The 15,197-nt window shown below is 49.6% G+C and overlaps 1 protein-coding gene across 8 annotated transcripts in view; it reads left to right on the top strand.

Annotated features, from left to right (window-relative positions):
• LOC119969274 (leucine-rich repeat-containing protein 63) overlaps nucleotides 1-15,197 on the top strand; it is a 71,193-nt gene that overhangs the window by 14,580 nt on the left and 41,416 nt on the right. For all 8 annotated transcript variants that reach the window (XR_005461325.1, XM_038802677.1, XM_038802676.1 and 5 more), the window contains one exon: nucleotides 1,301-1,455. Coding sequence is in view for 7 of the 8 variants with exons in the window: in XM_038802677.1 (XP_038658605.1) it covers nucleotides 1,301-1,455 (155 nt within the window). In the remaining variant the exon portion in view is untranslated. The remainder of the gene's footprint in view (nucleotides 1-1,300; nucleotides 1,456-15,197) is intronic.

Genomic DNA, 15,197 nt, shown 5'->3' with positions numbered 1-15,197 from the left:
GAAATCTATTTAAACTACATCAACTGAACTATCCTCATAGATACATCTGGTCATCTTCTCAAAAACTTCAATCAAATTTATTAGGTATGACTTCCCTCGGACAAAGCCACACTGACTATCCCTGTGACAAAAGTAACCTATCCTTCCTCACCCGTCTCTACCAGCCTGCAGCATGTGATATTGTTGACCACATCAACTTCCCCCAACCCCTCTCCCAGTTGGGTGGAACTGCACTTACCAGATAAATTTCTTATCTATCTTATCATATCGGGAGTATCAGTTGCATTAACTTACCTTCCTGCTCCTTCACTATTATCCCTGATGTCCCACATGGATTATTCTTGCCTCTATTACTTGTCTACCTGCTGCCCTCTGGTGAAATCACCTGAAAATATAGCGTTAGTTTTCACATGTATGCTGGCGACACCCGATTTCCTCAATTTCCACCACTCTTAATTTCCCCACTCTGCTGACTCCATCCCTCTCTCTGGTAACTTTCTGAGGCAAAACCAGACTTTTCTCAATCTTGGTGCCATATTTTACCCCGCATTCGCCTCCAACCACAGATTTTCTCCATCACTCAGGCGGTTAATTTCCTTCTTGATATCACCACCTGATTCTTCCCCTGCCTCAACTCATCTGCTACCAATACCTTCCTCCATGCCTTTGTAATCTTTAACTTGACTATTGCAACACAATCCTGGCCGACCTTCCACATTCTACCCTCTGTAATCTTAAGGTCATCCAAAAATCTACTGCCCGTGTTCTTACTTACATCAAGTCCCATTCACTCATCAATCCTGTGCTCATTGACCTACACTGGCTACTGGTCATGCTATGCCTTGATTTTAAAGTTATCATCCTTTTTAAACCCTCAATAGCTTTACTCCTCCTCCCTATCTCTGTAACCTGCTCCAGACCCATAACCTTCCAGATATCTGTACTCTTTAATTCTGGCCTCTTGAGCATCCATGATTTTAATTGCTCCAACATTAGTGGCTGTGCCTTCAGCTAACTAGACCCCAAGCTCTGGAATACCGTCCCGACACCTCTCCGTCTTTCTACCTCTTTTTCTTTTTTTAGGGCACTTCTTAAAACCTACTTCTCAGCCAAGCTTTTGACCATTTGTCCTAATACTTCCTCATGTGGCTCGGTGTCCCATTTTGTTTTTTGATTCTCCTGCCTTAGGAAGTTTCATTACATTAATAGCTCTTTATAAATACAAGTTGTTGTGCTGCCTTCAGTAAATGAATGAACTTGCATTTCAGCATTAACAAGATTCATATTTTTCTGACTTCAGGAACAGTTCCAAATGCTGAAGAATATAAACAATTTCTTGAATCTTCAGACACTGAATCCTCAACCACAGAGGAAGAACCAGAAAGAAGGATAAACCCATATGATTTTTTCATTCAGAGATCACTAGCAATAGGAAGTGACTGTTTAAATTTCAGGGTAAGTAGTTTAAAGTTCCCAGTCATTAAAATTTAGCATTTGCATCAAATGTAGAATTTGTATTTAGACTATTAAAAAGAGTGCAAATTTGCAGGCTGGCCAGTTTCAGAACTTGGAGTGAGGCAGGGAAAAGCCTCTCGGAAGAGCTGCATAATTGTACTCATGCTGACCTAACACAGCATGGCAGCAGGGCCAGCTCAAGGTACCGGCAACTCGGGCAGTCGCTCGGGGCGCCATGTGCTAGGGGTCGCCACCATGAGACAAAAACCTAACTTGTTTGAAGAGAAAAGGAACCAGAAGAAGGAAAGAGAGAGAGAGAGACTAAACAAATTGTGAGTTAAACCCTCACAATCTTAGTTTGGGCTACAATAAGCTGAACAGCCACAAGTGGGCTGAAACCAAACTTTAGGAGAATAATGCCTCACACTCTGAGACTGGCTCGGAATTTTTCCTCCTCGGAGCATTGCAGTTTCTGAGCTGCTATTTAGCCCCCTTGGAATGTGCAGCTTAGGTCAGCGAGAGTCAGGTATTTTAGATTAACTGGGTCTAATTGCAAGCTTCCCGAAATTTCATTATACTTCTGGTGCTCTCGAAATGTTGTTTAAAAAAACACACACACACAAGGAAGGCAGATTTTGCCGCCGTAAATAGCATTGGAGGGAGTTTCTGGGCACTCCTTGCCGAGTTAACCTTGATTAAAAAAGATGTGGGTTGTATGCTGCCAAACCCTTTGCACTTCTCACTAAGTGGCAATGAAGAAGCAGACAATTGGCGTCTGAGGTCCTGAATCTAAAAAGAGGTAGGTCAAGGTTCTTGGCTATTTGTTCTCTTTAATTTTTCTCTTATGAACCAATATCTGGTGTCATGTTTTGCAAGTAAATTCTCACAAGTATTCACTGTTGAAAATGACTGCTGGAGAGGTAATATTGTACCTGGGCAGCTCCTGCTGCGATGTCAGGGGCCAAATTATATTTAAAAATTATACTTGTAAGGGCGCCGAAGTTCAGCTTGCCCGGGGCGCCAGCAACCCTAGGGCCGTTTCTGCATGGCAGAGGTGTATGCTCTGCTGAGTGCCCTCTTCACTTGTTATTGTTACGTTTTAGTTTGTTGTAAGAGTTTTTCAGAGTGATTGGCTGCTTGATGACATCACTGTTGCTGGACACCTGAGATCTCCTATAGCTGGCACCAAAATGAAAGTGAATCTGGGAAATGTGCAATCTATGTCTTATAGACAAACTAGATCTTTATGAGCAGCTTTCTTTTGAGGTCAACGGCGAGCACTGTGACTGTCACTGATCACAAAATCTGGGCCTTTGTATAATTCGGGGCGGCACGGTGACACAGTGGTTAGCTATGCTGTCTCACAACGCCAGGGATCCAGGTTCAATTCCGGCCTTGGTTCACTGTCGGTGTGGAGTTTGTACCTTCTCCCCGTGTCTGCATAGGTTTCCTCTGGGTGCTCTGGTTTCCTCCCAGTCCAAAGATATGTGGGTTAGGTGGATTGGCCATGATAAATTGCCCCTTAAAGTCCTGAGATGTGTGAGTTAGGCTATGGGAAGAGATTTTTGTAGTTACACCACTCCACTAGGTTCTCTATCTCTCTCCTGTATTCTGACTCATCGTTGTTCGAGATCCGTCCCACTACGGTCGTGTCGTCAGCAAACTTGTAGATGGAGTTGGAGCCAAATTTTGCCATGCAATCGTGTGTGTATAGGGAGTATAGTAGGAGCTAAGTACGAAGCCTTGCAGGGCCCTGGTATTGATGACTATCGTGGAGGAGGTGTTGGTGTTTATTCTTACTGATTGTGGTCTATGTGTCAGGAAGTCAAGGATCTAGTTGCAGAGTGAGGAGCCAAGTGAACGGGCAGCAGGGTAGCACAGTGGTTAGCACTGTTGCTTCACAGGGCCAGAGTAGGCCTGGTCAGGCCTCCATGGAGTTGGCCTGGTCGGGCCTCCATCCTACCCTCCCCTTCGGTAAGTCGGGTTGTTGGTCGGGTGTCCCCTGGTCAGGTCACTGGGTGGGCCTCTCCGGGTTGGGTTGGGCTGGGTATCGTGGTCAAGGGCTTGGTCTGGTGCTCCGGCAACTGGATCGGGCGGTCTGGGGACTGGTTTTGGTTCCTAGGCCGGGTTGGGTGCATTGAGGACCGGGTCGGGTCCAAATCAAGGTCGGGGTCGGACTTCCAGTTTGGGCCTCTTTATCTTTGGGTTGGGTCGTTCGAGGAGTTCTGCCGGGTCGGGTCGGATCAAGTCGCAGATCCAGTCCCCGGGCCTCTGAGAATCTTCAAACCGGCAAGAAAACATAAAACATATGTGAGGACCGTTGGCAAGCATTACAAAGACCAATGAACAACAGAGCAATTCTAATGTATTTACTTTCACATTACTAAGTGATAGTCAATTCTGCAACTTTGTGCATAAAAATTATATCCCTAAGTTGTGTTTAGCTTACTTTTCTTTGCAAAAATATACTTTATTCATAAAATATCTGAAAGAAACATTACAACACATTTCAAATTGGCATAACAAGAAAGTGCAATGATATTTACTTTTCTCCCAAAATCAAGATGCACTCTGAGGTGCTTCAATTCAGTAATTTTCTTTTATCCTACCCTCCCCTTCCACGTCTGGAAGCAGCATTTGTTCCAATAGGGCATACTTCAGCAGCCTGGGAAACACTTTCCACACCTTCCGTGCAAAGTCTCTCACTTGTATATACCTAAATTCACTTCCCTTCGGGAGCTCTACCCTATACCACAGCTCTTCCAGACCTCTCCTCCAATTAAAAATCCCTCGCCCTCACCAGCTCCATTCTCTCCACCTCCTGTCCATGCCATCCATCTCCCCGGCTTGAACCTGTGGTTCTCACACAATGGTGTTAGCACCGACATCCCCTCCATCCTAAAATGTCTCCTCAATTGGTTCCACACCTTTATCGTGGACTCTACAACTGGATTCTCAGTATATCTCCTCATTGCCATCTGTAGCACGCCGTTACCATGACCCTCAGGCTGGACCCGCTACAGGACTCCTCCTCCATCCTAACCCATTCTAACCCCTCTCCTTCCCACCACCGGCTCACTTTCACCCCATTTTCTGCCCAATAATAGGGCAGCAGGTTCGGTAACACCAGCTCCCATTTCTGCCTCTGTCTCTCTGACGGCCTTCTTTACCCACGGTACCTTCCCCGCCCATATAAACTCCAAAATCACTGCGTCCAGTTTCCAGAACAAGGCCTTTGGAATGAAAATCGGGAGTGTCTGGAGTACGAATAGGAACCTTGGCAGGAGATTCATTTTCTCCACTTGGACCATCCCACCAGCCTCAGGTGCAGTGTATCCCACATCCTGAAGTCCTCCTTTATCTCTTCCACTTTGTCAAGTTCCATCTGTGCATTATTGGCCACTCCCCCATCACCTAGATCCGCAGATACCTAAACCTATCCCTGTCTACCCAAAATGGCAACACCCCTAAATTAGCTTCCTGACCCGCCTCGTTCACCGGGAACACCTCGCTTTTTCCCACATTCAACTTATAACCTGAGAAAGCTCCGAACCTCGCTAGTAGGCCCATAATTCTCCCCATATTCTCCAGCAGGTCTGACACATATAACAGCAGGTCGTCCGCATACAGCGACACCCAGTGCTCCCTACTCCCCCTCATAATCCCCTGCCACTCTGCTGACCCCCTAAGGGCCATCGCCAAGGGCTCTATCGCTAGTACAAACAACAGCGGCAGCAGTGGACACCCCGCCTCGTTCCCCTATGCAATCCGAAACTCCGTGAGCTCATCTCATTGGTCCACATATTCGCCACTGGAGCTACGTACAGCAGATGCACCCATGCCACAAACTTTGGCCCAAACCTTCCCAGAACCTCAAACAGGTACCGCCACTCCTCCCGGTCAAAAGCCTTCTCTGCGTCCATAGACACCACAACCTCCAGTACCCATCCTCATGACGGGGTCATGATCACATTCAGTAGCCACCTTATATTACTCCAGAGTTGCCTACCCTTCACAAAGCCCGTTTGATCCTCTGCAACCACCACCAGTACCACATCATTCCATTCTCTCCACCACTAACTTACCCAGCACTTTCACATCCGCATTCAACAGTGATATGGGCCTTTACGACCCACATTCTAACGGGTCCTTCCCTTTCTTTGGAATTAGAGAAATCGTCACCTGTGTCATTGTTTCTAGCAGTTCCCCCTTCTCCAACGCCTGAGGATATGTGGTCCCAACTCCGCCGTAAACTATTTATAAAACTTAGCCAGGTAACCGTACAGCCCCAGGACCTTCCCGAACTTCATTCCTCTTATGTTCTCCATAAGAACATAAGAACATAAGAACTAGGAGCAGGAGTAGGCCATCTGGCCCCTCGAGCCTGCTCCGCCATTCAATTAGATCATGGCTGATCTTTTGTGGACTCAGCTCCACTTTCCGGCCCGAACACCATAACCCTTAATCCCTTTATTCTTCAAAAAACTATCTATCTTTACCTTAAAAACATGTAATGAAGGAGCCTCAACTGCTTCACTGGGCAAGGAATTCCATAGATTCACAACCCTTTGGGTGAAGAAATTCCTCCTAAACTCAGTCCTAAATCTACTTCCCCTTATTTTGAGGCTATGTCCCCTAGTTCTGCTTTCACCCACCAGTGGAAACAACCTGCCCGCATCTATCCTATCTATTCCCTTCATAATTTTAAATGTTTCTATAAGATCCCCCCTCATCCTTCTAAATTCTAACGAGTACAGTCCCAGTCTACTCAACCTCTCCTCGTAATCCAACCCCTTCAGCTCTGGGATTAACCTAGTGAATCTCCTCTGCACACCCTCCAGCGCCAGTACGTCCTTTCTCAAGTATGGAGACCAAAACTGAACACAATACTCCAGGTGTGGCTGCACTAACACCTTATACAATTGCAACATAACCTCCCTAGTCTTAAACTCCATCCCTCTAGCAATGAAGGACAAAATTCCATTTGCCTTCTTAATCACCTGTTGCGCTTGTAAACCAACCTTCTGTGACTCATGCACTAGCACACCCAAGTCTCTCTGAACAGCGGCATGCTTTAATATTTTATCGTTTAAATAATAATCCCGTTTGCTGTTATTCCTACCAAAATGGATAACCTCACATTTGTCAACATTGTATTCCATCTGCCAGACCCGAGCCCATTCACTTAACCTATCCAAATCCCTCTGCAGACTTCCAGTATCCTCTGCACTTTTCGCTTTACCACTCATCTTAGTGTCATCTGCAAACTTGGACACATTGCCCTTGGTCCCCAACTCCAAATCATCTATGTAAATTGTGAACAATTGTGGGCCCAACACGGATCCCTGAGGGACACCACTAGCTACTGATTGCCAACCAGAGAAACACCCATTTATCCCAACTCTTTGCTTGCTATTAATTAACCAATCCTCTATCCATGCTACTACTTTACCCTTAATGCCATGCATCTTTATCTTATGCAGCAACCTTTTGTGTGGCACCTTGTCAAAGGCTTTCTGGAAATCCAGATATACCACATCCATCGGCTCCCCGTTATCTACTGCACTGGTAATGTCCTCAAAAAATTCTACTAAATTAGTTAGGCATGACCTGCCTTTTACGAACCCATGCTGCGTCTGCCCAATGGGACAATTTCTATCCAGATGCCTCGCAATTTCTTCCTTGATGATAGATTCCAGCATCTTCCCTACTACCGAAGTTAAGCTCACTGGCCTATAATTTCCTGCTTTCTGCCTACCTCCTTTTTTAAACAGTGGCGTCACGTTTGCTAATTTCCAATCCACCGGGACCACCCCAGAGTCTAGTGAATTTCGGTAAATTATCACTAGTGCATCTGCAATTTCCCTAGCCATCTCTTTTAGCACTCTGGGATGCATTCCATCAGGGCCAGGAGACTTGTCTACCTTTAGCCCCATTAGCTTGCCCATCACTCCCTCCTTAGTGATAACAATCCTCTCAAGGTCCTCACCTGTCATAGCCTCATTTCTATCAGTCGCTGGCATGTTATTTGTGTCTTCCACTGTGAAGACCGACCCAAAAAACCTGTTCAGTTCCTCAGCCATTTCCTCATTTCCCATTATTAAAACTCCCTTCTCATCCTCTAAAGGACCAATATTTACCCTAGCCACTCTTTTTTGTCTTATATATTTGTAAAAACTTTTACTGTCTTTTTATATTCTGAGCAAGTTTACTCTCATACTCTATCTTACTCTTCTTTATAGCTTTTTTAGTAGCTTTCTGTTGCCCCCTAAAGATTTCCCAGTCCTCTAATCTCCCAGCAATCTTTGCCACTTTATATGCTTTTTCCTTCAATTTGATACTCTCCCTTATTTCCTTAGATATCCACGGTCGATTTTCCCTCTTTCTTCCGTCCTTCCTTTTTGTTGGTATAAACCTTTGCTGAGCACTGTGAAAAATCGCTTGGAAGGTTCTCCACTGTTCCTCAACTGTTCCACCATAAAGTCTTAGCTCCCAGACTACCTTAGCTAGTTCTTCTCTCATCCCCTTGTAATCTCCTTTGTTTAAACACAAAACACTAGTATTTGATTTTACTTTCTCTCACCCTCCATCTGTATTTTAAATTCCACCATATTGTGATCGCTCCTTCCGAGAGGATCCCTAACTATGAGATCATGAATCAATCCTGTCTCATTACACAGGACAAGATCTAGGACCGCTTGTTCCCTCGTAGGTTCCATTACATACTGTTCTAGGAAACTATCGCGGATACATTCTATAAACTCCTCCTCAAGTTTGCCTTGACTGACCTGGTTAAACCAATCGACATGTAGATTAAAATCCCCCATGATAACTGCTGTACCATTTCTACATGCATCAGTTATTTCTTTGTTTATTGCCTGCCCCACCATATCGTTACTATTTGGTGGCCGATAGACTACTCCTATCAGTGACTTTTTCACCTTACTATTCCTGATTTCCACCCAAATGGATTCAACCTTATCCTCCATAGCACCGATGTCATCCCTTACAATTGCCCGGATGTCATCCTTAAATAACAGAGCAACACCACCTCCCTTACCATCCACTCTCATCTCAACTCAACTCTTACCATCCACTCTCACCTCTCTCAACCCTAATGGCTGTTCTGGTGCCTGCCTCCTCCTTATCCAGCAATGGGAATTACAACCTATCCAAAAACCACCCCATATCCCCTTCCTCACCCCTGGATCGGCCCTATATAATTCATCACAATACTCCCTAAATGTCTAATTTATCCTCCCCGTCTCTGACACTATCTCCCCCTTCCTTATCCATACCCTCAGGATATCTCTGGACGCGGGCGGCCTGCCTCCATAATAATATTTTTTATTAGTGTCACAAGTCGACTTACATTATACTGCAATGAAGTTACTGTGAAAAGCCCCTGGTCGCCACATTCCGGCGCCTTTTCAGGTACACTGAGGGAGAATTCAGAATGTTCAATTCACCTAACAAGCGCGCCTTTCGGAACTTGTGGGAGGAAACCGGAGCACCTGGAGGAAACCCATGCAGACACGGGGAGAACATGCAGACACCGCACAGACAGTGGCCCAAACTGGTGCTAACCACTGTCCTCCATAGCTGATGGGCTGGCATGCGGCTCACCTTCTCTCCATATTCATACTGCAGCCCCTCGCCCTCCGTAGCTGCCCAGCAGTCAGCCCCATCGTCAGCCTATAGAACTGCCCCTGTAACTTCTTTCTCTTCACAAATCCCTTGAATACTCGATGTCCACCTCGCATCCATAATTGTTCATACCCCTCTCTCCTCTTCCTATCTCTGTGTGCCTTGAACAAAATAATACCACCGCCTTCAATGCCTCCCAGAATGTGGCCACCGATACCTCCCCATTTTTGTTCAACTCTACATAATCCTTAATCACCGACCGCACCTTATCACAGAACCCCCCTGTCCGCTAACAGCCCCGAGTCCAACCTCCATCCCGGCCTCTGTTCCTGCCTCAAGCCATGTCGAACCTCCAGCCAGTACGGCGCATGGTCCGAAACACGATTCCCGCATACACTGGCCGCACCACCCTCATCAACACTCAGAGCTCACCACAACAAAAATCGATTCTGGAGTATACTTTGTACATGTGCGAGAAGTAGGAGTACTCCCTCTCCCCTGGGTTCCTAAACCTCCATGGATCCGCCATAACCATCCTTTCCATAAACCCTCCGAGCTCCTTCACCATCCACAACCTTCCCATTGACTTGGGGCTTGACCTGTCCACCCTCGGCTCCAGCACGCAATTGAAGTCCCCTCCCATAATTAGATGTGTGGCCAAGTCCGGAATCGCTCCCAGAAACCTCCTGACGAACCCCACGTCGTCCCAATTCAGTGCACATACATTCACTAGTACCACCGGCATCCCCTCCAACACCCCGCTCACCATCACGTATCTCCCACCCGGGTCCCAAACTTCCTTGGTACTTACAAACCCTGTCCTTTTAATCAACAGAATGGTCACCCCCGGTGACTTTGAGTCAAACACCGAGTGAAATACCTGACCCACCCATCCCTTCCTCAACCTAACCTAATCCCTCACCCAAAGGTTAGCACAGGGCTAAATCGCTGGCTTTGAAAGCAGACCAAGCAGGCCAGCAGCACGGTTCGATTCCCGTAACAGCCTTCCCGAACAGGCGCCGGAATGTGGCGACTAGGTGCCTTTCACAGTAACTTCATTTGAAGCCTACTCGTGACAATAAGCAATTTTCATTTCATTTCATTTCCTGCAGAAAGACCCCCACGCCTTCAGGCTTCTCAAGTGCGCAAAGACCTGAGATCTCTTCATCGGCCCATTCAGCCTCTACATGTTCCATGTTATGAGCCTTACTGGAGGCTTGTGTCTTCATACCCCTCTACTGTCCGCCATCCTCCCCTATCGATTCTGTCCCCTTTAATTTCACCCTAAACCAGGCACATTAAGGTGGCCCCCTTTTCCTCACATAACCATGCTTCTCCTCCAACACTGCCACGTCACACTTTCTTCACCCCTCCCCTCCCCCTCTACCCACCCCCCCTCGACCAACTTTCGAGTCCATCTTCCCCCCTTCTATTCAACAGCATTACCTGCCAGTATGGCAGCTCCTGCCCGAAGGCTCCTCCTATTTACCCCTCCCCCCACCCTTTCTTCTGTGTAGAGGGCTCCCTGCGGACCTCACCCACTCCTACCCAAACAAAGACACATCCAAAACCACAGGTCATCTCATCCTAAAAATAAACATCACCACGGGGGGTGCGCAGTTGCCCTCCTGCAAACATATTACCCTTTAACAAATAATGACCATAATGAAATCGTCCCACCCGACAAGAATGAAAGAACCTCCGGCCCCCACACACCTCCAATCTCCAAACTCCATTGTGCCAACTCCTCTGTCTCCCATCAAAGTTCAGTTCTCCCCCAGTTTATGCTCTTTAATAAAGTAATTGGCCACCTCTGGGGTTTCAAAACAGTACTCCCGGCCTTCAAAAGGCACCTGTAGTTTCACAGGACACAGCACCCCAAACCTGATTTGCCGTTGATTGAGAGCTGTTTGGCCCTGTTAAACCCAGCATGCCTTTTCACCAGCTCCAGTCCAATGTCCTGATATATTCGGACCTTTCTCCCTGCGTCACCGCAGAATTTTCTCTTCACAAACGTGTGGAGCCTTACAATCACCGCCCGCGGCAGCTCCCCCATTCGTGGCTTCTGCCTTAGAGATCTGTGCGCTTCTGGGGCCTTGTTTACAACCCCTCCGCCACCAGCCTGCCAGCATCATCGAGACGTATCTCGTAACACTCATGCCTCCACACCTTCAGGCAGGCCAACGATGCGCAGGTTCTGCCTTCAAGATCTGTTCTCCTGCTTCTCTACCTTTGCTCTTATTGACTTGCAAAGGTCCCCCAGGAGCCCCACCTCTGCCTCCAATGCCACCACCAGAACACTATGGTCAGACATCACCCTCTCCATCTCCCGGATCTGCCACCCCTGTGCCTCCAAGCACTTCTCAACTCTCTCCATCGAGCCTTTCAGGGACGCAACCGCTCCTTCGATGGCCTTCAATTGGTCTTCCAGCATCTCCTTTTTTTGTCGGCGGATCTCATCTTTGATAAATGCCATCAGCAGCTCCATCTGGGGTTTTCCAACGTCCAACATGCAACGACCCTTCCCCCTCCGCCATCTTTCCAATTGTTGCTGTACCACAGGTCTCTTCCAGTTCCTTGGCCAGATATTTAACGCCCTTCTGCCGGGTCTGATAACCAGTAGACATGCCACTCCTGGGGGGAGCTTCTCCTCCTCACCTTCAGCTACACTAAAGAGCTCAAATCTTCACCTTTGAGACGGAGCTGCCATGTGTGCGACTGTTCACTCCATGGCCACCATCGGAAGTTTCAATTCAGTAATAAGAACATAGAAATATTGAAAATAAAAGCAGGATGAGGTTGCAGTGGGGGGGATCCTGCCAGGGCCGGGGAAGGGGGGGGAAACAGGCCGAGCAGCCGGGGTGTCCCCCCACAGGACTGGGGCGGTGCCCAGGCACCGACCGCCATTACGGTGGCCATCTTGCTGCGCACCCACTGACCACCCACCTCGGCCCCTGGTTCTACACAGTGACACCGGACATTTGGGCGCACCCAACCCCGCATTTCCCCACCCCCGGCATAGGGCATCCTGTCCAGGCCTACCTGCCGCCACCCACCGGCGGACCACCCAGGGCCACACCCATGGCAGCCCCCAGTGAGGGCAGAGCCAGCCAACAGTACTGGCATCAGGGATGGGCACTAGGCAGGGGCCCCCAAGGTGCCGGATACCGATGGAGCAGGAGTGGAGGGTGGGGGGGACATGCGGGACCAGAGCCCGCACCGCCAACCGGGGCCACCGTGTAGCCCATGGAACCTGGTTGGGCCCAAGGGTTGGCACCATGCTAACATGTTGGCCTCTCACCCCCTGCAGACAATGGTGTTTGGAGCTTGACCAGCAATGGCGGCTGCCCCGGTGATGGTCGCAGCTTTGCGAGATGCCCTGCGGGTGTATGAGCGTGAGCCGCTCAAAGAGGAGGAGGAAGCTGCAGCAGCAGAGCGGCCAGTAGTGGAACGGGCTGCAGGGGGCTGGCGGCAGCTGCATAGGCTGGAAGACCGGCTGCCCAACAGGCCGAGGAAGAGGAGGTGCTAAGGAGGCATCGCATGAGGTCCCGTGTGTACCGGCAGCGCCTGTCATTCGAGGACCTGCCGGACCAAACATGCTGTTGTAGACTCTGGCTGATCAGAGGGACAGTGCGACACATCTGCCATATGATGGCACACTTGGCACCGCGGGGGTATGCGGGAGGACACCCGCTCCCAGTAACTGTCCAGGTGACGGTCGCCCTGAACTTCTATGCCACGGGGTCTTTCCAGTCGCCGAGTGAGGACCTGTCGGGGATCTCACAGAGCTCAGTGCACATGTGTAACCGTGCCGTCACAGAGGCCCTATATGCCCAGGCGGATCAATACATCCATTTCGATGTGGACTGAGCCCACAAGGATGCCCGGGCAGCGGGGTTCGCCGCCATCGCTGGTATGCCCTGGGTCCAGGGGGAGAAAGACGGGATGCATGTCTCTCTACGGGCACTTGCAGATAACACACTGGTCTACACAAAACTCAATGAACGTCCAGCTGGTCTGTGACCATCAGCTGCGCATCATGCACCTCTGCGCCCGATACCCAGGCAGTGTGCACGATTCCTTCTTCCTGGCACAGTCGGTGATTCCTGACATGTTTGAGGGGCACACACCCCCACCCGTTCCCAGAAAGCCGACGACATTCCCAGCCATGGAACTAACACTATACTTAGGTGGTTACCCCGACGGTACAGCAGGAGTGGAGGCGGTCTGCTGTGACTCCTGTCCTGCGATAAGGGTTCCCGTTGGTGCGCGTCTCCTGGGGCGGACCAGCCTGGCTGAGCCTGGCTGCTGCTCGCGTATCCCAGGTGGCGTGGTGCCGCCCTGTTCTGCCCACTGCCCACCAGATGCACCGGGGGGGGACTCCTGTGTTGCAGCACCTCCCCTGTGGGAGTCATCGGCACGGTCCCCATCACCTCCTCCTCCCTTGGGGTGCCCGATGGCTCCCGGGCTACTCCATGGAACGGGGGTGCGAGCAAAGCTAACTCCTGAGGCCCCCCCCCCCCCCCCCCCCCCCCCCCCGGCCACCTGGTGCTGCCAGTCCTGGAGGCCCGCTCTGCATGCTTGAGCCATGGAGCACAGGGAGTGGACCATCTCTGTCTGGGACTGCACCACATCGCGCTGCGACTGTGCCACCATCTTCTTGGTCTGTGCCACATCAGCCAGTGACTGGGCCACCTCCCTCTAGGACTGGGCCACCTCCCTCTGGGTCTGGGCCACCTCGCCCAATGTCTGTGCCATGGCAGCCAGCACCTGGGCAATGCCGCCGACGTTCCTAGCCATGGCCTGCTTTGACTGGGCCATACTGAGGAGTCCGCTGAAATGTTCAGGTAGCTCTAGCACATGGCTACCTGTCAGAGGGCAGCCCTGTCCTGGGCCTCTGCCACCTCCTGCACAGAATGCCACAGGCCTTGGGCACGCTGGTCCATAGTCAAAACTGTTGCCCCAAATGTCTGTGCGGAGTCTGCACGTCCTCCCCGTATGTGCGTGGGTTTCCTCCGGGCGCTCCGGTTTCCTCCCACAGTCCAAAGATGTGCGGGTTAGGTGGATTGGCCATGCTAAATTGCCCGTAGTGTCCTAAAAAGTAAGGTTAAAGGGGGGGGGATTTGTTGGGTTACAGGTATAGGGTGGATACGTGGGTTTGAGTAGGGTGATCATGGCTCGACACAACATCGAGGGCCGAAGGGCCTGTTCTGTGCTGTACTGTTCTATGTTCTATGTTCTATGGACTCCACACGTGCGGTGTCGGCCTGGATGGCACGCATGGCCGGCACAACACTCTGCTCCTGCACACAGTTGGACTCTCTTATGGGCCAGGGTTTAGAAAACTCCAAATTGCATTATGGAGTCCACCTAACCTATAACTGTTTGTTGAATTTGGCTGGGATGAGCACAAGAGCCTGCCTTTCAGGTGTTATTCAACAGACTTCTCAGGTGATTTTAATCAAAAAAACAAGCTTTATTCTAAGAATTTAGTTAACATTTGTATAAACACACACACAGCAAGAATTTGTATCAATTATAAACATAAAGACCCCACACAGCTACAGTAGTCTATGTATAACCCTAAATGAAATTTCCCTTTAACTTTTCCAATTCGGGGTTTAGCACAGGGCTAAATCGCTGGCTTTGAAAGCAGACCAAGGCAGGCCAGCAGCACGGTTCAATTCCCGTACGAGGCGCCAGAATGTGGCGACTAGGGGCTTTTCTTCTTTCAACCTGTGCAGTTCAAACCAGTCCCAAACTCATGTGAAAGTAAAATCTCACAAAGCCACAGCCCAGCTCCACCCACACAATGACATCACTCATGCCACATGATAAAACAAAACCTCTCTTAAAGGGTCACCCCCATGACAACTCCTCCACCTGCGGACGCAGGTACTGGATGCCCAGTATCAACCCTTCTTGTAGTCCCTGGCTCTCTGACTGCATCTGCACTGTGGCTGGGACTGGATGTTCCAGAAGCCTGAGACCCATCTGGATGGCAGCTGATTCCTGGGGCCGGCCTGCCCTCTGACCATCCGGCCTCTTGGGTGCTGGTTGGGGCTGGTTTAGCTCACTTGGATAAATCGCTGGCT

The sequence above is a fragment of the Scyliorhinus canicula genome, chromosome 7 (genome assembly GCF_902713615.1).
Source record: "Scyliorhinus canicula chromosome 7, sScyCan1.1, whole genome shotgun sequence".
Taxonomy (NCBI): Eukaryota; Metazoa; Chordata; class Chondrichthyes; order Carcharhiniformes; family Scyliorhinidae; genus Scyliorhinus; species Scyliorhinus canicula.
This window is presented reverse-complemented; position numbering and strand designations above follow the sequence as displayed.